The sequence below is a fragment of the Salvia splendens genome, chromosome 13 (assembly GCF_004379255.2).
Source record: "Salvia splendens isolate huo1 chromosome 13, SspV2, whole genome shotgun sequence".
Classification (NCBI taxonomy): domain Eukaryota; kingdom Viridiplantae; phylum Streptophyta; class Magnoliopsida; order Lamiales; family Lamiaceae; genus Salvia; species Salvia splendens.
Genome location: NC_056044.1, coordinates 20,520,875 through 20,543,905, shown reverse-complemented (window position 1 = coordinate 20,543,905; position 23,031 = coordinate 20,520,875). Strand labels below are relative to the sequence as shown.

The 23,031-nt window shown below is 42.1% G+C and overlaps 3 protein-coding genes across 3 annotated transcripts; 1 reads left to right on the top strand and 2 right to left on the bottom strand.

Moving 5' to 3' along the window:
• Window positions 1–1,487: 1,487 nt before the first annotated feature.
• Window positions 1,488–3,260, bottom strand: LOC121760673. Its single transcript, XM_042156310.1, has one exon. The coding sequence runs from the start codon at window positions 3,258–3,260 to the stop codon at window positions 1,488–1,490; it is 1,773 nt and encodes a 590-aa protein (XP_042012244.1).
• An 11,549-nt stretch (window positions 3,261–14,809) lies between these two features.
• On the top strand, window positions 14,810–17,608 carry LOC121760672. Its single transcript, XM_042156309.1, has 4 exons — window positions 14,810–14,936; window positions 16,646–16,967; window positions 17,141–17,234; window positions 17,300–17,608. The coding sequence occupies exons 1-4, from the start codon at window positions 14,810–14,812 to the stop codon at window positions 17,606–17,608; spliced, it is 852 nt and encodes a 283-aa protein (XP_042012243.1).
• Window positions 17,609–19,635: 2,027 nt separating this feature from the next.
• LOC121760671 lies at window positions 19,636–22,547 on the bottom strand. Its single transcript, XM_042156308.1, has 5 exons — window positions 22,416–22,547; window positions 22,200–22,312; window positions 22,001–22,092; window positions 21,705–21,901; window positions 19,636–20,181 (listed from the first exon to the last, which is right to left on the bottom strand). Exons 1-5 carry the CDS (start codon window positions 22,545–22,547, stop codon window positions 19,636–19,638), a joined length of 1,080 nt encoding a protein of 359 aa, XP_042012242.1.
• Between the last annotated feature and the right edge of the window lie 484 nt (window positions 22,548–23,031).

Genomic DNA, 23,031 nt, shown 5'->3' with positions numbered 1-23,031 from the left:
AATGCATAGACTACTAACAGCATCTCCTTCTCTGTCGTATCGTAATTCTTCCGCGCTTGATTGAGCTTTTCCCATCGATCTTTTGACCCAAGACCGCCCCTACTGCATAGTCACTTGCGTCGCACATCACCTCGAATGGGTGACTGCAGTCGGGGGCGCGGATGATCGGAGCACTGATCAGTCTATCCTTCAAAAGCTGGAAAACGGCCTTGCAGGCTTTGGAAAATTCGAACTCCACATCATTCTGGAGGAGCCTCGTCAAGGGCTGGGCTATCTTCGCAAATTCCTTGATAAATCGTCTGTAAAAGCCCGCATGGCCCAAGAAAGCCCTGATCTCCTTTTGATTTGTTGGATACGAGAGCTTTGCTATAACTGCCACTTTGGCTTGATTCACTTTTATTCCTCTACTTGACACCACGATGCCCAGGACAATGCCTTCAGTGACCATGAAATGGCACTTTCGAAGTTCAATACCAAGTCCTTCTGCCGACACCTCTCCAGAACTCTGTTTAGGCTATTTAGTCCTTGCCCAAATGTGTCCCCATAGACGGTGAAATCGTCTATGAAGATCTCAATACAGTCTTCTAATAAATCAGAGAAAATGCTCATCATGCATCTTTGGAAGGTACCTAGAGCATTGCAGAGGCCAAATGACATCCTTCTGTAGGCGTAGGTGCCGAAGGGGCTTGTAAAGGTGGTCTTCTCCTGGTCCTCTGGATTCACCGCAATCTGGAAATAGCCACTATAACCATCGAGGAAACTAAAGTATTGTTCAAGCATTTGGTCAATGAATGGCAGCGGGTAGTGATCCTTCTTTGTGGCCGCATTCAGCTTCTTGTAATCAATGCACATCCTCCATCCCGTGACGGGCCTTGTGGGAATCAACTCGTTCTTCTCATTTTTCACCCCCTGGATTCCACCTTTCTTCGGTACCATATGAACTGGACTGGCCCATTTGCTATCCGGGATGGAGTAGATGATTCCTATCGAGACCAGCTTGACTATCTCCTTGAGTACTTCTTCCCTCATATTGGGGTTGAGCATGCGTTGCTGGTCACGGTGAGGTTTTGCTCCTTTTTTTTGGTGAATCAATGAATGGAATATAAAAGAAAGAGGTACAAGCAAACACGGGTATACCCGAGGGATACATGCCTAAGAGCCAAAGTTATATAGGCCGATGGGGGGGGGGAAGTAAACTCTTTGGTAACGGAGCCATAAGAATTGGTATTACAGCTCAGAAAACAACATGTAATATAAATACATCTCCAAAACAAAGCTAGACTTCACATCAGTTGATGTCTTCACGATGGGATCCGCTTGATCGGTTTTGATGCTTGTAATCAACAGGGTGTGCTTGTACTCGTCGCTACCATCCACGTTAGCCCGATGGAGGTAGGGGTAGGGCCTCGATAAAACCTCCTAAGGATAAAACCCGGCGGGAAAAATTCTTAGGAGGAAAAAGAGTACCCCCGTGGCCGAGAGCAACGCTAGACTCCTAAGTGCTCGGTCACTAGCTCATGTGGATAAAGGGAGTATAATACTGAATATGTTACCTTCTTCACCTCAAACACCAAGTGCTTGGGTTGAAAAACTGATCCATCGAAAATGAAGGCATTCCTGGCTCGCCACATCAGGCTGACCATCGTGATGAGGGCTAGTCTCCTGGCCTTGAGCATGACTGTCGCGCCGCTTCTTTCCTTGAGCATCCAATTGATGGTGCTCGGGATAATAGTGATGTTCCTCCTCAGACCCAGCCATGATTTGATCTCCTTCCAGACTGCCCCTGTCATGTGGCATTTGAAGAAAAGATGGTCCACGGACTCCGTATGCGCCATGCACAGGGGGCAGTGTTGGTCGATGTTTTGGTAGCCCAGTCTGTCCCTCGTGGGAAGTCGTCCTCTGAGTGCTTGCCAAGTAGTGAAGGAGTACTTTGGCGGGACAAAGTCCTTCCACACGAAACGGTACCATAGTCGCCTTTCACCTTTCAGTCTGAACCACTCGTACGCCTCGACCGCTCCCTTGCTCCCGTACCACTGTCCCAACATCTTCTCCACTTCTCTTCTCGGCCGGTCGGTCAGTAACTCGTCTAGGATTTCGAGCAGCCTCTTGAAGAGTGGTGAGTCCCGCGATCTTGCATTCCATTCCCAAAGTGTCCGGTTCTTGAGAAACTCACTATGGATCCATTTGATCCACAATGAATCCTTCTTCACGTGAATGTTCCACAAGTTCCGTGCAAGTAGAGCCTTGTTCCACGCCCCAAGGTCCCGAAAGCCGAGTCCCCCTTCATCCTTCGGTAGGCAGAGATCCTTCCAAGACACCGGGGGATACTTCGTACCCCAAAGGAACTCACGGCTGATAGAGATGATCCGGTCCCTCACGTTCGCTGGCAGGGGGAAGACTTGTAGCCAATAGCACTCGACTCCATGCAAAACAGAGCGCACAAGTTCAGATTTACCGGCATACGAAAGATTCTTACCGGTCCATTTTTTGGTGAGGGATGCGATCTTGTCAATCAACGGCGAGTAATGCATGATGTTGAGCTTGCTCGACGCGAGGGGCACTCCCAAGTACTTCACCGGTAAGGAACCCAACGGGAAGCCAAAAATGCTCTTGATCTCCTCCAAGTCCCGTGTTGGTAGCTTGCCACCTGAAAAAAGGTTAGACTTGTCCTTGTTGATCTCCAATCCCGAGCAGCCCGAGAACTCCTCCATAGCATCTGCCAAGATCTCCATGGACATGTAGTCGCCCCTACTAAACAGCATAAGGTCATCTGCAAAGGCCAAGTGAGTAATCTTTTCTCCCGCACATTTTGCATGGAAATTAAAGTTAGTGTTCATCGTTCTAGCTGCAAGCAGACGAGATAAATATTCCATGCAAAAGATAAAAAGAGTCGGGGACATGGGGTCTCCCAGTCGAAGTCCCCTTTTGTCGGGGAAGAATCCGTGCGGGCTCCCATTGATCGCGATCAAAAACCTGGGCGTCGTGACGCATTGCATCACCCAAAAGATGAACTTCGGGTGTAAGTTCAGCCCGTGTAGGATGGCCCTGAGGAACTCCCAATCCATAGTGTCATACGTCTTTCGGAGATCGATCTTGACCGTACACTTAGGTTCATTCTTCTTGTCCGCATACCCTTGCATGAGCTCCTGGGCGAGGTGGATGTTGTCCATGATGTGTCTCCCCGGTATGAACGGCGCCATCCTCCTCGAAAGGATCTTCGTGATGATCTTGTAGAAAACATTGCAGCAGGAGATAGGCATGTAGTCACCCACCGTTGGGTTGATTGAAGTCTTCGGAATCAACGAGATTACCGTCGTATTGAAATTCTTCAATAACTAGCCCGTCTCAAAGATTTCCTTGACTGCATCGACCACGTCTTTGCCAACTCTCTCCCATTGCTTCTTGAAGAATTGCGAGGAGTAGCCATCGGGCCCCGGTGCCTTGTCGTTCCCGATGTCGAACAAGGCTTCTTTGATCTCCTTCGCCGTGAAGGCTCGCACCAAGTCCCTACTGTCCTCCTCTCTCACGAGGGGGCCTTGCCTAATGATGTCCATGTTGATGGGCTTCGGCTCCTTCTTGGTACCCAAAAGAGTTGAGTAGAACTCCACGAACTCACTGATTATTTCCTCCTGATCCCTCGTGATAGTGCCATCTCTCGTGTAGAGGAATGCAATATAATTGCTTGAATTGTTCCTATTAACAAGAGAGTGGAAGAAAGAAGTACTGCGGTCACTTAGGAGTAAATGCTTGAATTTAGCTTTTTGCTTAAAGTACTCCCTCTCAGAATTCTCTAGGTAGGCAGTCTTCTTCTTCTGATTGGTGATCTGGACCCGAAGTGCAAGATCTGATGTGTCCCTGTCCGCCTATTTTTGCATCGCCTCGAGCTTCTCCCCAGCCTCCTTGGCCCTCTTTGAGAGCTCACTGAATTCCTTGAAGTTGAACTCCTTGAGATGCTTCTTGAATTACTTTCCTCGTTCAGCGAGCACATATTGAGCCTTCCCTCGGATGTTGGAGGCCCAATTATCCTCCACGAGCTTATTGAAGCCTGCATGCTTGAGCCAAAAGTTAAAGAATTTAAATGGCTTCGGGTATGAGACAATGTTATCAAAGAGTGTAGTGACGGCCGGTGAGTGGTCCGTGTACGGTCCCGATGGCAAAAACTCCGTACTAGCCAAGTATCCTTTGGTGAACCAAGCGTCGTTGATCATGGCCCTATCAATCTTTCTCGATATAGCATGGTTCGTCCAAGTGTACTTGCATCCCGTAGACATGATGTCTTCCAAACCGAGCAAGGCACACATGTCCACCATGTTCTTTATATCATATTCGGTTGGGACGGTGCCCCCTACTCCCTCATCATCTACGAGCACGTTGTTGAAGTCCCCGCTAACAAGTGTCGGTTCATCCTGCATCACATGCTCGACTAACGAGTCCCACTGGGGACGTCTATCCGGTATAGTATGTAAACCATAAGTCGAAACAAAATGAAACGAGTTATTGGAAGTCAAGCACCTGATTTTGGCGTAGATGGCTTGTTCTTCCACTTTGATCGGCTCGAGTTCCACTCTACTTAGATTCCAGATTAGAAGCATCCGGTTGTTTTCGACGAGCTCAAAGTTGTCCACGGCTTTCGAATTCTGAAGTTGTTCTCGAGGAAGAAAGTGTAGTTCTCCATCGTGAACTTCGTTTCCAAAAGACCCATGACGTCGATCTTATGTGTTCGCACAAAATCGACGACTACAGCTTGGGTGGGGAGTTGTTGCAGTCCCCTAATGTTCCATGTGGCGACGATCATTGGGATACTCCGGGATCAGCTTCTAATCCATCCTCCCAATGGGAGGGGGTGACATCCCTCTTCCTTGATCGGGAATGGGACTTGGATTTACTCGTGCTGCCGGGTTCCCCATCTCTATCGGCACGGCTATGTCCTGTGTCGGGTCGGCTTCGTCGGGTGCCGGTATCGGTGGGATGGACCTCGGCCACTACTGACTCCTTCTCATGGCCGTCGGCCTCATCAACCTGCCCCTCGGTCCCCTTACATGTAACGGCTGACGGTTCAAGGAAATCCGAAGCGACCTTCAGCTGCTTCTTGTTCTTCTTTTTCCCCCCGATTCCCACCTTGCCGGATTAGACAGTTTGAGTTTGTTGCTCCACCGGGGCCACCACTTCCACAACCTCTGTCTCGACTTCATTGCCTCTGTCCTCTACAGGTTCTGCCCCTTCGGCATTATTTTCCGCTTGAGCCTTCTCCCGTTGGATCCTCGGGTCACGGCTACGGCTCCGATGCCGTCTGTCCGCATTGACGTATGGGGTCAGTTGGTCCAGCATAGCATTCCCAGGTAAGGCTGCCAAGATGGGTGGCAGAACGGCTGCGAGGATGTCATTCGCAAGGCTGTGATGGGCAGCTGTCGAATCTTTCTCGGTCACACTCGGGTCGGTGCTGGTTCCCTCGGCCAGGGGAGCGAACTTATTTGGGGATGACAAGCTCTCAGGACCGGCAGGCCTTCCCCTCGGATCATCCCACAATTTGTCCCTAGGCCTCACTGTTCTCATATCAATCGGGTAGACATTAGCCGTTGGCTTCCAAAGCTGTTGAGGACGCGTTCTGGACCTGGATCGCTCCCGGCCGCCTGTACCGGCTGGTTTCCCCGTACCCTGATCACCGTTAATCGGGGCATTCATCCTCAGCTGCTGAGCAGGGTGCTGCGGCCTGTTCGGTTGCTGCCGTGGGTACCTTGGGCCGTTGCCCTCCCCTCCTCGGCTCCTCGGTTGTTGAAAGGGTACGAATCTCTGCGCCTGGTCCCCTGGCTCCTGTCTGCCCCGACATTCATCTGAAAAATGTCCGTAAGTTTTGCATGCTTTGCAGAATTTCTAGATGAACTCGTACTCAATTTTCTCTCCACATAATCACCGCTTGGAAGCCGAATTGTAAGGGACTCATTCGGTCGATTTGCTGTATCGATGATTACTTGGATGCGAGGGCCATCCAAAGTCTCGCGCCTCAAGGTGCTGAAATCGGTAGAGAGCGGGGTTTAGGGTTTAGGGTAAAGTCTCGTAGAGAGTGAGGTTTTGCTCCTTCTTCCAATCGAATGCGGTGCATGCATAAGTCTGGGCTAATACCCACCAAATCTGTCAACTTCCACCCGATGGCCTTCTGATTACGCCTCAGCACCTCCAACAATTGATTTTCCTGCCCCTGGGTCAACTGATTGTTGATGATTATTGGCAATGTTTCGTTTTCTCCCATATAGGCATACTTCAAATGCGCAGGAAGCGGCTTCAATTCCTTCGCGGGTATGGGTACTGCAGTAGGCAGAGGGTTCTTTTCCGCTTCTCTTCTCAGTTGGGTGCCTTGATCAGGCAGCTTCTCGAGGCTCGACACTTGAGTGGTCTCGCTTGACCTAGTTGGCCGTGGTCGCTTGCAGAAATCCATCACTGCCTTCGCTATGGCTTGATCATCCATCTCGCCCACTTTCATGGCCTCGTACCAGTCTGCGATCCTCTTCTCAATTTCTTCGTCCGTGGCAGAGTTTGTGAACTGCCTTTGTAGGAACTCCTCCTCCAGATACTCTTGCACCAGCGGCTCGGTTACATCCACCGAGTACATGTTCTCACTGTCTGTCGGTCTCTTTATTGCTTCGTCAATGTTGAATGTAAATTGCTCTCCGTTGAAATCCATACTGATCGTCCCATTACGGACGTCGATTATAGTGCTGGCCGTGGACAGGAACGGTCTTTCCAACAAGACTCCACTAGACTCCTTCGCCGCTGGCTCTGGCATTTTTATCACGAAGAAGTCGGCTGGGTATAGGAAATTGTTCACCTTCACTATTACGTCTTCAAGAATCTCTTCTGGGTGAATGCAAGATCTGTTGGCTAGATGTATCATGATGTCGGTATCGACAAGCTTAGCCTCTCCCAGCTTCTTGTAGATAGAAAAAGGCAGAACATTGATAGATGCCCCTAAATCGCACACTGCGTGCTCCACTTGAATATCTCCAATCGAAATTGGGAGCGTGAACATCCCTGGGCCAGTCTTCTTTGAAGGGAGGTCGCTCCGTTGGATTACTGCAGAGACATTCTCCTCTGTAATAATCTTTCCTTCTTCATTGACCTTGCCCGTCAGGTAGGCCTTGATAAATTTGCTGATAGGGGGCATCTTCAACGCTGTCAGGAGTGGCACCTTGACTTCTACGTCCTTGAATAGACTGGCCACATCAATCGTGGCGTCTTTCTTTCTGGTCACCATTCCGCGGCGGGGGTAGGGCTTGACCTTCTCCATTTCTTCGCCTTGACCTTCTCCTGAGGTCTCACCGCCCATTTTCGCTTTCCCTTTTTCTCCTCCTCTAGCTTGATCGAGGGTACTGGACTCTCCTTCTTCTTGGTAGCTTGGTCCAGATGTAGACACTGGAGAACTCGTAGGTGGGCCTGGATATACCTTCCCTGACCTTAGGGAAATTTCAATGATGTTCTCTCGCTCAGTCGGTTGCACCGTGGCAGGGATCTTCCCTTCATTTCCTCGCAGCTCTCCCAGCGACATGGCAACTTGAGATAGTTTCTTTGTAAGCATGTCCGGTGCTGCCCTCTGCTCCTTCTGTGCTTCCTGGATCTCACGCATCGCATCATTTGGATGGAGCGGTGTAACATCCCACATTTTTGTGACTCTTCTTATATGTTATTCGAATTTTGGATTCTTGGAATTATGAAACTTTCGTTTCTATGTGATTAAGTGTTTTGCGTGAAATAAATTTTCGTGGTTAATGTGGAATGATGAGCTTGATGTTTTATATTTTCCAATGTGAGGAAATAATTAATAGGATCATGCATTTATTTTTTTCGAGCCAATTCATTGGAATTTTCGGCCCTTCATAATTATTGAAATAGTATTTCATTTCTTGGATTTAATTAATTGTCTTGGGATACTTATCCAAATTAAATCCAAACCAAATGACCCTAAATGGTACTACATGGAATTCGAACTCCATTTTTATTTTCCTTGGGAGTTTTCGAAAATCTCCTATAGGAGAAAGAATTATTTTCATTTGATTTAATTGGTGCTTTATTGACTCTCTTCCTTTGAATTTAATCCAATTAAATCATGTTATAATTTATTTCTTCACCTAAAATAAATAGAGAGTTGGGACATACCTTGGTTAGCAATTTTCGGCCCCTCCACTAAATTTTGGAGGATATTTTATTTGTTTCCTAGTTTGTGGAATCCCTTTTTATTCAAATAAATTCCTATGTCTAATTAATTGGGGATGTAAATATTTTTTTCTCCTACTTTTCTCCCATATCACACGCCCCCTATGCAATATTTTCCTTGTGGGGATTTAATTAATTGTTGCCTATTTTATGGGAGCCTTTTTCCTATAAATAAATTGCCTAATTTAAATCCTATTCTTTTAATTGAGGATTTAAATAATTTCCTTGTGCAAATTCCTTATGGAAATTTTCGGCCCCCACCATTATTTTCGTACTTGGAGATTTAATTTATTTTGTTCCCTTGTTTATGAAATATTCACTTTTATTTCCTAAGTTGTGAATATATTCTCTCCAAGTAAATACCAAATAAATTCCTTGCTATTCCTACATGGAATTTTCGAAAATTTCATCCCCTTCCCACATGCTTATTTTATTCTTTTAATTGTGGGATTTATTTAATTGTATTTTTCCCCACAATTAATTAATTAATTGATTTTAAACCTAACCCTAATCCTATAAAAACACCTAAACTAAACCCTAGCCCCATTCTCCCTCAATTTTCGTGCCTCCCTCCTCCCTCTCCACATTCTCTCCAAAAAAACTTCTTCCACCATTGTTTCTTGCATCCATTGAAGTTTATTTTCAAGAATCTCCGACGAATCACCTCGTTTCTTGGTTCTACCGATTCGTTTTGTCAAAGAAGGTATATTGGCTTCACTTTTCCTCATTCTTTTAATTTGAACCATGTTCTTGAATCCTACATGCATGTAGTGGGTGTAGGAATCGTAGATCGCAAGTTTAATCGGGGAGGAAAAGTGAGTTTGCTTGAAAACCTTGATAAATATGCGTTTCAATTGAATTGTGTGAAGTTTGATTGGAATCTTTGGTGAATGATGTAAGTTTATGTGCAAACATGATTAACAGAGTCTTATCAAGCATGATGTGTGTTATAAGCATGAGAATTTGTGTTTGGATGATTGAGAAGGAAACCCTAATTTAGAAATTATGTATCTGTTATCTGTGATGTTCGACCAGTAGCTTCTGATGAGTAATTGACCTATCAAACAGCCGAATTTGATATGAAAATTTTACTGAGTAAACTTCAAGGTGTTACCCGTGTCTCGTGTGAATTTCAGCCCTTTTTATCGAAAAATGAAGTTTTAATAAATTTTTGAATTTGACTGCGCAAATCTGCCAGAAACTCGTGTTCTCGCCAAGAATGTTTCGTTTTCTGTTTGACTGACCAAATGACCTCCGATTGATGTGATTCTTGAACTAGATGAACATATGAAGTGTCTTCTGAGTCGTGTTAAATTATCAGCCTTTTTTGACTTTGGATGAATTTATGGTAAATTTTTCAAATGAACTGCGCAGTGCTGTCAGAAATTGTATGTTCCGACCAGAGAGTTTAATATGTGATATGACTGACTAAATGACGTGATTTCGGTGTGAAAATCTTCATGGATGAACTTGAATGTGCCCTCTATATTGTGACCAAAATTTAGCTTCATATGAGGTCGGGTGAATTTATAGTGATTTTTACAAAACGGTCGCGCAGTTCTGCCAGTTTTCTGCCTTGTTAAAATGACACCTAGTTTCAAGTTTCAAAGTATTATATGATGCATGTATGTCCAAGGAACGTGTTTAAATGTTGAAATCACTTGTGATAAGTTGGAATGTGTTACGTGTGTCTTTACACCCTTTTCACGTATGTTGGGTTGGGGAATGTGAGAAAAACGATGAGAGAGAAAACGATAGGACATGCATAGTAAAATGTTGATGTGGAAGGCTGACTTGTGTTGTCATTGACAAGGGTGTTGTGTACTCGTGAACTCGAGGATCGTGAGTTGCTATAAGTTGGGTTGTGAATTTGCTAAGCGATCGAGGTGGGCTTTCTTTTCAAACCTCTTTATTTTTCCGAAAATATGATGTGGTGTTATAAGGGTGGTTTAAAGTGTCATGTCATGCCGTGATTGTTTTGATGTTGAGATTTTTTGCCTGATGCCTAGTTCGTTTGAGCTTGCTCCGTTAGGCTATAGGGCTATGTTGAGATTGTGCTTGATGCCTAGTTTGTGAGTTCGCTCCATTAGGCTATAGGGCTATGATAAACGAATTCGGGTCTGAGTAGGGCCGCAAACCCTATCAGGCTGTGTACACAGAGGGGATCGTGAACCGTCCTTGCTAGTCGGCCGGTCTCGTGGGCGAATAGTGTGGCCACACTTTCGTCGCACTATGGTAAGAGGATGTGATTGATTGATTGATGTGGAAAATGAGGAGATAAATTGTCTGGCCAGACTTGGATTTTTTGTGTTCTCGTGATATTTCTTACTATATAAAACTCGAGATCACTGGTATGGATGACATAACTTATTAAAATGTTTTCGGCATGAGCCCATTGAGTACAACAAGTACTCAGCCCTGCATATTCTTTTTCTTATGTGCAGGTTGAGCGGGATGTTGCGGTGGATGTTGAGCTGGCTAAAGACCCTAGGATACGTTGTGTCGTCATACATAGGCGTGATCTTAGACTCTCCCTGAACCTTATTTATCCGCTGCTATGTTTTAAATTATGTCTTAAGACCTTAATCTTTTCGTGTTGTGTTTGAACATGTATGGCGGTGTTAGGTTTAAACGAGTGTTTACGTTGCCTTTCTGAAAATGGTGTTTTCCGAGATTTAAGTTAAATGTTCGTTTACCTTAGTTTTTTTATATATATAGTTGTATTTCTTAAGTCAAATTTTTCCGGTGCCCTTTATAAAAGTATGTTTCTTTACGTCTTTTAAAAAAAATGACCTTAAACTTCTTTAAACTAAGTTGTTTTTCTTCTTTAAGTCTTAAGTTGTTCTTTTAAACTGTTGTCCATGCATGTCGGTCACGATCGCCGCGTTTGTGATACCCCTGGTATGGGCGGTCGTGACAACCGGATCCATAACCTCTCCTCGACCTTCGTTGGGGTGCCTGTTATATCTTTGATTTGAAGGTCCTCCGCCGTGGCTGGGCTGAGGGTAGTCTGACTGCCCGTAGTGCTCTGGTTGATACTGGGGATAATGGTATTGTTGGTTCCCTGGGTGCTGTTGATTTCCTCTTTGATGTGGCAGAACATAGCTCACCACTTGATTGTTCGGTTGCCTTCCGGAGTTGCTTGGCTGGGGGCCTTGGTGCCTATATCCCAGTTCCCTTCCTGCTGCCTGCCGGACCAGTTGCCCTGGGCACCGCTTGACCAACTGCCTTGTGGTCCGCCTCACCAGTTTGCTTGACCACTGTGCATTCTGTTTGCTCTATTGTGTGGTCTCTCTTGACTTCGAGCGGGCCAATTGAGCTGCCCCTCGGAGGGTTGTATCTGTTGTGTCGACGGTGGAGGCGGTTGGCTTGGGTTCTGATCACTCCACCTAAAATTAGGATGATCTCTCCACGGAGCATCCATCTGCTTTCCCTGGATCCTGTTGCCATTTGAGTTCCAATGGCCGACAACATTCACCTGAGTTTGCGGCTCCGCTTCAGGAGGAAACTCACAATAATAATAATAATGGTGCTCATTCGGCGGTGGTGGCACATATGGCTTCTCATTGAGAGCAGGCGGTGGAGGCGCTCTGGACTTCTCTACTGCTTCTAGTAGTTTTTTCTCCATCTGCTCAAATTGAGCCTCCATCTTCTCGTCGCTTCGTGCCTCTGCGGCGTGCACCGCTCCTCGTTTGTACTGGCCGCGGGAGGTTTCATACGATCTCTTTGCTTCAATTAGCCTCTCCAAAATACTCTTCGCTTGGCTGAACGGGGTTTTCGAGAAATCCCTTTGGGCAGCTAAGTTGAGATCATTCCTGCTATCCACCGTCAATCCACCATAGAAGGTTGAATAGACCTCTAGCTCTCCCATCTTGTGATTCGGACACGCTTGAAGCAGTCCTTGAAATCTGTCCCAATATTGGCCCAGAGGCTTATCATACTCCTTCCTTGTCTCTGTAATTTCTCTTTTTAAGGCACTTGTCGTTGACGCTGGGAAGAAACGGTCTAGGAAGATCATGCGAAACTCGGCCCAGGTTCTAATTAAGCCTTCTGACAGCCCTCTCAACCAGATTCCTGCATCACCCTTCAAAACGAAGGGTATCGCCTTGAGCCTATAATCTTCTGATGTGGACCCAGTCGGTACGGGTTAAATGTCACAATATCTACAAAATTCTTCTAAAAAGGCATAAGGGCATTCCTTCGAGGGTCCATAGAAATTTGATAACACCCCGAGCACCCCCGATTTGACTGTGATTGCCCGTATTCCTGGGGTAACTGTGATGGCATGAGTGGGCTCCTTCTCGTCATTAGCGTGTAGGGAGCTGATTCCCCAATCGTTATCTACGACGGCCAGCTGCTTTTCTGCTTCCTCGAATAGTGGTGGTTTAGGCGGCGTGGTCTGTTCTCCTTCCTCCTCACTGGTCAGTTGCTCAGCAGTTGATGACGAAGCAGCTGCTGCTAACGCGGCTCTGTAACGAGTGGTTACTACACCGGCCTCCCGGACTCTCCAATGAGCATTAGTATTTCTGTGGATAAGAGGATGATTCCAGTGTCCTCCGCGGTGGTACATTCTCATAAAAAGAAAGAAAAACAAATTAAGTTGGGAGATTATGCGTGATCAAGTTATATGGAAAAATAACCAACCGGCAACGGCGCCATTTGGGAGATTATGCGTGATCAAGTTATATGAAAAAATAACCAACCGAGTGGATCAATTAGCAAATGTCGTTACCACTTGATCAAGGCGCTTCTCTCTCACAAAAATATTTATAACTCCCTAACATGCATCCTACTTCTAACAGCAAGCGGCAAGTACGGGATCGATCTCACAGAGAAACCAGTGCGTTGAGTGTGTGTTTAGTGAACAGGGTTCGGCTGCTACCACGGTTTAAGTTGGGAGTTTTAAACTACTGGATTAAACTAGGCGGAATATAAACTAATTACTGGATCAAGTGACTCATCATGCTGGAAAATAACAAACCGATCAAGTAAGCGACAAACTGGAATAAAAGATTTAACTACCTAAACATGCTACGAATCTACGAAACACTTTTCCATTCAACATATAGAAAGTTCAACACTGGATCTGAGAATTTTTTAAAGATAAAGATTAAACTAGAACAGTAGACGAAAATTTAGAAAATAAATAACTTTAATTTTTAACTCAAACAGAATCGTGAAGAAGTGGAATACAAAACACGAACATTTCTTTGACTACACAACAAAACGAAATTAAACTACGCAACTAGATCTAGAGTATGAGAAAGCGAATAAGGCCGAGAGATCCTCGGTCGGAAACTTGAGACGGCGACGAACAGATCTGGGTTTCTCTGTCGCTCCCTTCGGTCGCTCTCCTTCTAACTGACCATTTCTACTCTCTAACCTAGGCTATTTTGGAACTTGGAACTAGGAACAAGCGGAAACTAAAACTAAAAAGGGAGAAGAAGCTCTCCACTATGGCGTTGCGTCCTCCATTTATAGGCTATTCACAAAACCTCCAGCTATGATAACAACTTTGGCAGCGAATATTTGTCCTTGCTGGGATTGTGCGCCTCATCTGCTGATACGTGTCCTCCTTTTCTGTTTCACAGCTGTAGTCCTTGATAACTGATTGAGGACCGCTTTCCAGCGCATCGACCATATGTGTCCTCCTTTTGGAATGTAGTGGTCCCCCGACTAACTGCTTGATCACCACCTTGATCAACCCACATGGTTTTGTCCCTTTTCGCCTTCTGCGCCAGCTTGATCAGCTTGGCCTTGGCGCCCTTGGTCAAGCGGCATTCTTGCACAATTAACACTCGCTTTGCGCGATAAACTGATCAAGTAGCCTACATTTTACCCCTAAACCGATGCATGAAATACGCCTTATCAAAGGTAAAACATACTTGTCCTCAAGTATAAAGAAAAATAAAAGAAAAAGAGAATAAGGTAAATTTCAGGCATGGTTTACTCGTTTGAAATATTATTCACATATTCAAAACACAAGACACATATTCACATAGATGCATAAAACCGAATAAACTTCCAACAATCATACCCGAGGTCGAGGTCAATCCATTTGCCAGCAGCTTATATTTCCTCCCTTTCGCGTTCACTTGATCAAGGAGTCAGTTCGTCAAGATAGCTCAATTTAAACCAACTGTTGGATTCACTCGGTCACTCATTTCTCACCAGAGATATTAGGACTGTTCACTCAGTAATTGCTACACATTTAATACCTCGAATCGGATTGCACAAGATAGTTCCTTAAGGTCTTTGTTTCGGTAGTAATGGGGCTTAGGGGAGTAACGTGTTAGGGTAGGGTCCTAGGGGTTCTAAGTTAAAAACCTTTTAAAAATATAAACTGGAAAAAGAAAATGAAAAGCTCACGAGTCAAGAGACAAAGATCTGAACAATTTTATCGCGCATCAGTTTAGGGGTAAATTGTAGGCTACTTGATCAGTATATCGCACAAAGTGAGTGTTAATTGTGCAGGAATGCCGCTTGACCAAGGGCAGCAAGGCCAAGCTGATCAAGCTGGCGCAGAAGGAGAAAAAGGCCAAAACCATGTGGGTTGATCAAGCAGTTAGCGGGGGGACCACTACATTCCAGAAGGAGGACACGTATGGCCGATGCGCTGGAAAGCGATCCTCGATCAGTTATCAAGGACTACAGCTGTGAAACAGAAAAGGAGGACACGTATCAGCAGATGAGGCACGCAATCCCAGCAAGGACGAATATTCACTGCCAAAGTTGTTATCATAGCTGGAGGTTGTTGTGAAGAGCCTATAAATGGAGGACGCAGCGCCATAGTGGAGAGCTTCTTCTCCCTTTTTAGTTTTAGTTTCCGCTTGTTCCTGGTTCCAAGTTCCAAAATAGCCTAGGTTAGAGAGTAGAAATGGTCAGTTAGAAGGAGAGCGACCGAAGGGAGAGACAGAGAAACCCAGATATGTTCGGCGCCGTCACAAGTTTCCGACCGAGGATCTCTCGGCCTTATTCACTTTCTCATACTCTAGATCTAGTTGCTTAGTTTAATTTTGTTTTATTGCGTAGTCAAAGAAACGTTCTTGTTTTTTATTCCGCTTCTTCACGTTTCTGTTTGAGTTAAAAATCAAAGTTATTTATTTTCGGAATTTTCGTCTACTATTCTAATTTAATCGTTATCTATAAAAAATCCCAGATCTAGTGTTGAACTTTCATTATGTTGAATGGAAAAGTGTTTCGTAGATTCGTAGCATGTTTAGATAGTTAAATCCTTTATTCTAGTTTGTCGCTTACTTGATCGGTTCACTATTTTCCAGCATGATGAATCACTTGATCCAGTAGTTAGTTTATATTCCGCCTAGTTTAATCCAATAGTTTAAAACTCCTAACTTAAAGCGTGGCAGCAGCCGAACCCTGTTCACTAAACACACACTCAACGCACCAGTTTCTCTGTGGGATCAACCCCGTACTTGCCGCTTGCTGTTAGAAGTAGGATGTCTGTTAGGGAGTTATAATAAATATTTTTGTGAGAGAGAGAAGCGCCTTGATCAAGTGGCAACGACATTTGCTAACTGATCCACTCGGTCAGTTATTTTTCCATATAACTTGATCACGCGTAATCTCCTGCTCCACCAGAGATGCATTTGTGAACAAAGGATTTAAGTCGTGGAATAAGCCGAAGTAAAAAGTGCTCACAATCTTGCTTATGAGAAATATGTGAACTTAAGAGATTGCAAAAAAAAGTCTATTCTTGTTTCTCTTGATAATGCCATCGAGGTGACCATAAAAGAATATAACATTCGCTTGAAGGCTTCAATTTCATGTTTGCGTTATCTACTGCGACAAGGTTTGGGCTTTCGTGGACTTAGAAAAAATAGTGAATCCCTTAACAGAGGAATTTTTCTTGAACTTTTGAAATGGTTAAGGACACATAACGAAGTTGTTTCAAAAGTGACTTTGGAAAATGCTCTTGGAAATTGTCAATTGATATCTCCAACTATTCAAAAGGATATTATCAATTGTTGTCCTAAAGAAACAACTAAGCGAATTGTGGAAGAACTTGGTGTTGACTATTTTGCTATATTAGCTGATGAATCAAGTGATGTGTCCCAAAAGGAACAATTATCTCTTTTCCTACGCTATGTTCAAAGAAAAACGGGACAGGTAGTGGAAATATTCATTGGTCTTGCTCATGTTGGTGATACCATAGCTTTATCTCTTAGAAGTGCAATCATACCATTGCTTATTGAACATTCATTGAGGCCATCTAAGATTTGAGGACAAGGATATGATGGGGCTAGTAACATGAAGGGTGAAATACATGGATTGAAGACTTTGATTACGAAAGATACTCCAAGTGCTTACTACGTCCACTGCTTCGCCCACCAACTTCAACTGACTCTTGTAGCCATTGCAAAAAAGAACGATGAATGTGCTTGACTTTTTGATACGATTGCAAATTTATTAAATGTTGTAGGAGTTTCTTGCAAGAGACGAGAATTGATTCGTGAAATTCAAGCACAAAAACTTGCTCAAGCCTTGGAAATTGACGAACTTGAAACAGGGTCTGGGTTAAATCAAGAACTTGGTTTGAAGAGGCCCGGGGACATTTATTGGAGTTCTCACTACAAGACTCTTTTAAATGTCATGGACCTATTTTCTACAATTGTTAAGGTTCTTATGATTATTGGAAAGAATGGCTCTAAATCGGATGATAAGTGCAAAGCTCAAGGCATTTTGTACTCAATGGAGTCATTTGACTTTGTTTTTATGGCACAACTAATGACTACTATATTTGGGTACACTAACAATTTGTGTCTTGCTTTGCAAAGAAGGGATCAAGATATAATTAATGCTATGAGGCTTGTTTCTTTAACCAAAAGTCAACTACAAAAAACGAGGGAGGATAGATGGGAGATTCACTTGTACAAGGTAATCTCATTTTGCAATAATCATGGCATTGTTGTTCCAGTTTGGAAGCTTGTTATGTGCCTCATGGAAGATCAAAGCGTTTTGTTCAACAAGTTTCCTATCGTCATCATTTTCGCATTGATGTGTTTATAGAGGTAATTGATCTATTACTTCAAGAATTTGACAATCGATTTGATGAAGTCAATATGGAGTTGATCAGATGCATGGCTTGCTTCAGCCTAGAGATGACTTCTCTTCTTTTGACAAAGAAAGTGTACTCAAACTTGCAACATTTTATCCTTCTGATTTTTCAAGCATTGATTTGAGGTCTCTTGATTGTCAACTTGATATATTCATGGAGGATATGAGAAGAGATAATGACTTTCAAAATTTGCAAGATCTTAGTTCTCTTTCAATGAAGTTTGTTGAAACAAAGAGGGATGTGGCTTACCCCTTTGTATTTTTGCTTATCAAGTTGATTTTGATTCTTCCAGTTGCTACTGCAAGTGTAGAGAGAGTATTTTCTTGAATGGCGTTTGTGAAGAATAAGTTGCGAAATAGAATTGGTGATAAACCTTTGAATGATTGTTTGGTGACTTTCATTGAGAAAGAAATGTTTCTACAAGTCTCTGATGATGATATAGCCCATCGCTTTGAGGAAATGAAGACTCGTAGAAAAATAAATTAGATTTTATGTTTAGTTTTTAGTTTATTTTGTTTTAAAATACACGAGTTCAAAATTGAATAATATTTCAAATATTATTTTACCGTTATTTTCTATTTTTTTTAAGTGTTATGTAATTATCTATCATACGACTCGTACCCCCAGATGATAAATCCTGGATCCGCGCCACTTAGTACATGGATCTTTTGTCCCCATGCGGAAGATATCATTTGTGTTTAATGTACTTATCGTTGGTTCTTTTAGTTGATTATTTTGAAATGAGTCATATATGGCATGCAGCATGTCTGTTCCTTTTAAAAGCATGTATTATTAGACTGAAAAGGCTCTACACTATAAATGTTTTACAAGCAATCCATTATGGCAGTATCAAAATTCAACTATTCATTTTCTGGTTTTTATTTATTTATTTATTTATTTTGTACTGTATTACATCTTGTTGTTGCTGGTAAGGACTGGGTTTGTGATGAATACATGATTGAAAATAATTAATTTTGACTCTTTTTTTTCATTTTATAAATTATATTTTATTTATGTTTTCTAAATTGTTTTAATATATTTTTGCTAGTTAATCAGAGTAAGTAGATGAAAAATTATTGACTAATATTTATTGGCTTTAGTTCTTTCCTTATAATTATCAATTAGAGATTTTCTTTTAGTTTATGCCTTTTTTTAGTTTATTTCGTTTAAATTTTGTTTTTCCTTATGTTTAGAATTTTCTTTTCTATATAAATGTCTGATCCTTTTTGGACTAAAAAGATAGTATATTTTTTAAGATAATATTATAATGAGTTTTATCTCTCTAATTTTCAATTCATTGAGATTTTCCAACTTATCAAACGACTTTTCACAATCGTTTGTGATGTTATTCATTGCAACTGAGTCTCTAGAGAAAAATAAACGGTGCTTAAAATATATAAGCCCATCCCGAACCGAGATATGTGCCTGGGCGTGCCCTTAGAAACTGCTGCCGGATGGGTAAACAAGGTTTGAAGGGCCGAATCAGCCGCGTGCGACTCGTCGGTCTGCCGTGACAGAGCATTCGCGACCTTATTCGATGCGCCCGACTTGTACCCAATGCGAAATTTGAATCCCATTAGTTTCCGTAAGTAAAATTGTTGGTCGGGAGTTTTGACCACTTGAGAAAGAAGATCCTTTAAACTTCGTTGGTCACTGCGGATGATAAATTCGCGACCCAATAAATATTGTCGCCATTTCTGAACAGGTTCGACTATAGCATAGAGCTCTTTGTGGTACATTGAAGCCAAACGTCGACGTGGCCCCAACTTCTTACTAAAGTAGGCGATAGAGTGATTATCTTGGAGCAGCACGACGCTAATTCCTAGATCAGATGCATCGGTCTCAAGGACAAAAGGCATCGCAAAGTCCGGAATGCGAAGGACCGGGGCCGAGCACATGGCGACTTTAAGGGTGGCGAAGCTGGTGGCTTCGGACTCGGTCCAGTTGAACGCCTCCTTCTTAATGAGTTCGGTCAAAGCAAAAGTAATGATAGAATAATTCTTAACAAATCTGCGGTAGTAGCCAGTAAGACCAAGAAACCCCCTGAGTTGCTTTACTGTCGTAGGCATGGGCCACACATTCATAGCTTCCAATTTCGTCGGATCGGCGTGGAGCTCACCTGCCGATATGATATGGCCAAGATAGTCGATGGTGTGGCCCCCAAAAGCACACTTTGACTTTTTTGCGAAGAAAGTATGATCTGGTAGAATTTGTAGTACCTGTTGAAGGTGCAACTGATGCAGCGGCGGATCCAGGAATCAATAATCGTGGGGTCGAACCGATCAAGATTATAAATATAATATTTTAATAAATATCTCTAAACAAAAATACGTAAAAATATAAATACCACAATCTTATGCTATGCGAGATAGTTGGCTTCTTCGAGTATCCATTTTCTGAAAGCGATTCAGAATCTTTTTATTGGGAATAGTTGCAAGCACCTCCTTCTCGCTATATATAGTCAAATTGTCGTTCAACCAGTCATCTCCCATCCTATTTCTCAGCTCTGACTTCACAAATTTCATTGCAGAAAACACTCTTTCAACGGATGCTGTAGCTACTGGTAAAAGTAAGACCAATTTTATTAATCGATAAACCAATTGAAAAATCTTATCTTTCATTGTTGCAACCATCTTCTTTGAAAGAGTTCCCAAATCTTCAACATCTGAAAAACGTGTATCTCTTCTTTCATTACTCACGAAACTTTGAAGTTGTTTAGTTAACAAGTTAAGCTCCATGGATGAAAAGTCTTCCGGATAAAGGGTGGCAAGATGAACAAGTTTATCGACATTGAAATTGAAGAAATGATTTCTTGGATCAAGACATGCCATACACTCGAGTAGGCCTGTGCTGGACTCAGAAAAACGATTCCTCATTTCTTGAGTAATTATGTCAACAACCTGATTGTGAAAAAAAATTATGTGAGGAGTTAATATCAAAGTTTAAATAAATAAGAATATTAGTTATCAAACATACCTGATAAAAAATTTCAACACGATAATAATGATAGTTTGTAATACTTTGTCCATCATTCTTCATACGAATTTGTCTTGGAACAACTTTATCCATGTTAGGAACATCAATTTCATTTGCCCTGCAAAATGCTTCCACTTCTTGCAAGAAATCATCCCATCCAGATTCTCGAAATGCTTGCAAGTCCTCTTTAACAGTTAGGGATGTCAATCGGGCCAACCCGTTCGGGTTGTCGGGGCATTCGGGTACGGGCTATTCGGGTTATGATTTTTTCGGGTTATAAAAGTTCGACCCTAACCCTAAGCCTTCGGGTTTCGAGCTAACCCACCGGGTTATTCGGGTCAATGAGTATTTTTAATTCTTTTAATATTTTCAAAAAAATAATACGTATTTTAAATATTCTTTAATTATATACATATTTTTAATTAATCATTCAACAATGAAATATGTATTTTTAATTTTCTTTAATATTTTTAAAAAAGATTAAGTTATTTAAATTTAAATAACTTATTCATTACATAATTATTTACAAAATATCTATGAATAGTATGTTTATGTTTATGTTTATGTATTTAAAATATAAATCAACACTTTGTTTCAAAATTCAAACATAAATCAATTCGTAGAAAATTAAATAAAATTTTCATAACGTGAGAGGTATGTCGTAGATGTAACAAAAATATTTTGAATTGTTAAGAAGTGAATTATCAAGATTCTAGCTAATTGGAGTAACTCTAAATTTTCTTGAATTATGATTGGTCAAATTTAATTTATTACAGCTGTAAATAAGTGTAATAATAATTTATCTTTGTTTTAAGAATCATCAAAGTACGCATAATTAAATGACGAAGCGGCGTCAAAACACTTTGCACTATTATATTGGAAATATACTAAAAGAAAGCTTTTATATACGAGTATTTATGAATCCATGAACCACATAGTGATTTTTTTCGTAATCTTTTATAGTCGGTTGACGTATTTGGATTTTGCATGGTTTTAAATGGTTGTCTTGGATGATTTTGATTATATTTCTATATTTTGGTATGTTTACATGTTTGTTGAGAAATGATAGAAAATGGATTAGAAAATGTACACAAAATATGTGGATGTGCAGCAGCCTTGTTTGAGTCAATGTTTCTCGCAATTTTGAAGTCTGATAAACCTCTAATACATATCATTCTCTTCGTCTTCGAAAGAGCTTCGCGTGGATATATTGCACACCTCAATCGGAGCTTTGTAGAGAAAGTTATGACCGTTACAAAAACTGCTCACGGTGCAGAAGCCTTCAACCCGACGGGCTGACCCGTAACCCGATCGGGTCAGCCCGCATAACCCGACAACCCGAACGGGTCAGCCCGAATGGCCCGATTTTAAATTCGGGCTGCGAAATTACAACCATAACCCTGTATTTTTATCGGGTTATTCGGGCCGGCCCGCGGGTTCGGGTTACATTGACATCCCTATTCACAGTCACTGTCAAATTTATTGCATTCAAAATATTTTGATCTCTGTATTGCAGCGCACAAGATAGTGGATCAATCATACCCAACAAATGTTTCATCAACATCATGAGAAACACAAAATCAAAGCTTTCCATCTTTTGAAGCAACCCTTTAGATTTGCCACTTGTTTCTTGATCAACCCCATCTTCAAATAATGTTTCAAGACGAGTTAGAGTAATATAATGAGATCCCCATCGAGTGTCACCCAGTCTATGCAAAGAAGTTTCTTGATTTAGACCTTTACCTGAAGTGATCTCCCCTTTCTCAATCCTTTCAACCATTCTTTCATATTCAATTTGTCGGAGTTTATTTGCCCTTTTGCAGAAGATCCACATACTGTAACAATCGGGCTAAGATATCCGAAAAAGTCAGAAACATGTTGATTTGCCTTACATACTGCCACACATACCAATTGAAGCTGATGGGCAAAACAATGGACATACCATGACGATGGATTTTCTTTTATAATAAGTGCTTTAAGTCCATTAAATTCACCCCTCATATTTGAAGCCCCATCATATCCCTGACCTCTCAATCTTGACAAAGATAATTCCAACTTAGAAAACAAAAAATCAATTGCTATTTTCAAGCATCTTGATGAAGTCTCTTTAACATTAACTAAGGCTAAAAATCTTTCTAATATCTCCATTCTTGTTCACGTATCTAATAACAATAGCCATTTGCTCCTTCACCGAGCAATCTCGAGACTCATCAACCATTATGGAAAATAATCCATCACCAAGTTCCTTCATTATTTCAACTGTAGTTTCAACTCCACACGCATTAACCATTTCTTTTTGAATTGATGGAGCAATCATTTGATTATTTTCGGGAGCATTTTTCAATACAACTTGACCAACTTCATCATTCCTTAAACTATACCAATATAATAACTCTAGAAAGTTGCCCCATTTGAAGAAGTTGATGTCTCATCATGTCCTCTTAAAGCCAAACCTTGATTCAAAAGGAATCGAATAACATCAAGAGTTGCAGTAAAACGAATCCTATATTCCTTCTCTTGTTTTGAATCAACTCTACTCACAATGTAAGTCACACTCTGCTTTTGATTTACAAAATATTCATATTCAATTCTAGCTTTGTGGTGTGCACTACTCGTTGACCCAACATGAGCTCTAAATCTTTCATTAGCATTCTTCCAATTAGAGAAACCACCACCAACAAATGCTTCATCTCCTGGTGTTAAATAACCACGCTTGAAAAGAAAACACCAACAACAATACGCAGCATCTGTTGTCGTACTATATTCAAGCCAAA

Coding starts and splice junctions, on each gene's coding strand:
- LOC121760673 (XM_042156310.1), bottom strand. CDS start 3,260: ATGCCTATCTCCTGCTGCAATGTTTTCTACAAGATCATCACGAAGATC.
- LOC121760672 (XM_042156309.1), top strand. CDS start 14,810: ATGGCCGATGCGCTGGAAAGCGATCCTCGATCAGTTATCAAGGACTAC. Junction 14,937..16,645: donor GACGAATATTCACTGCCAAA/GTTGTTATCATA, acceptor TAAATGTTGTAG/GAGTTTCTTGCAAGAGACGA. Junction 17,235..17,299: donor GCATTGATGTGTTTATAGAG/GTAATTGATCTA, acceptor GGAGTTGATCAG/ATGCATGGCTTGCTTCAGCC.
- LOC121760671 (XM_042156308.1), bottom strand. CDS start 22,547: ATGGTTAATGCGTGTGGAGTTGAAACTACAGTTGAAATAATGAAGGAA. Junction 22,313..22,415: donor TGGCTATTGTTATTAGATAC/GTGAACAAGAAT, acceptor TTGTTTTCTAAG/TTGGAATTATCTTTGTCAAG. Junction 22,093..22,199: donor AAAGAAAATCCATCGTCATG/GTATGTCCATTG, acceptor CGATTGTTACAG/TATGTGGATCTTCTGCAAAA.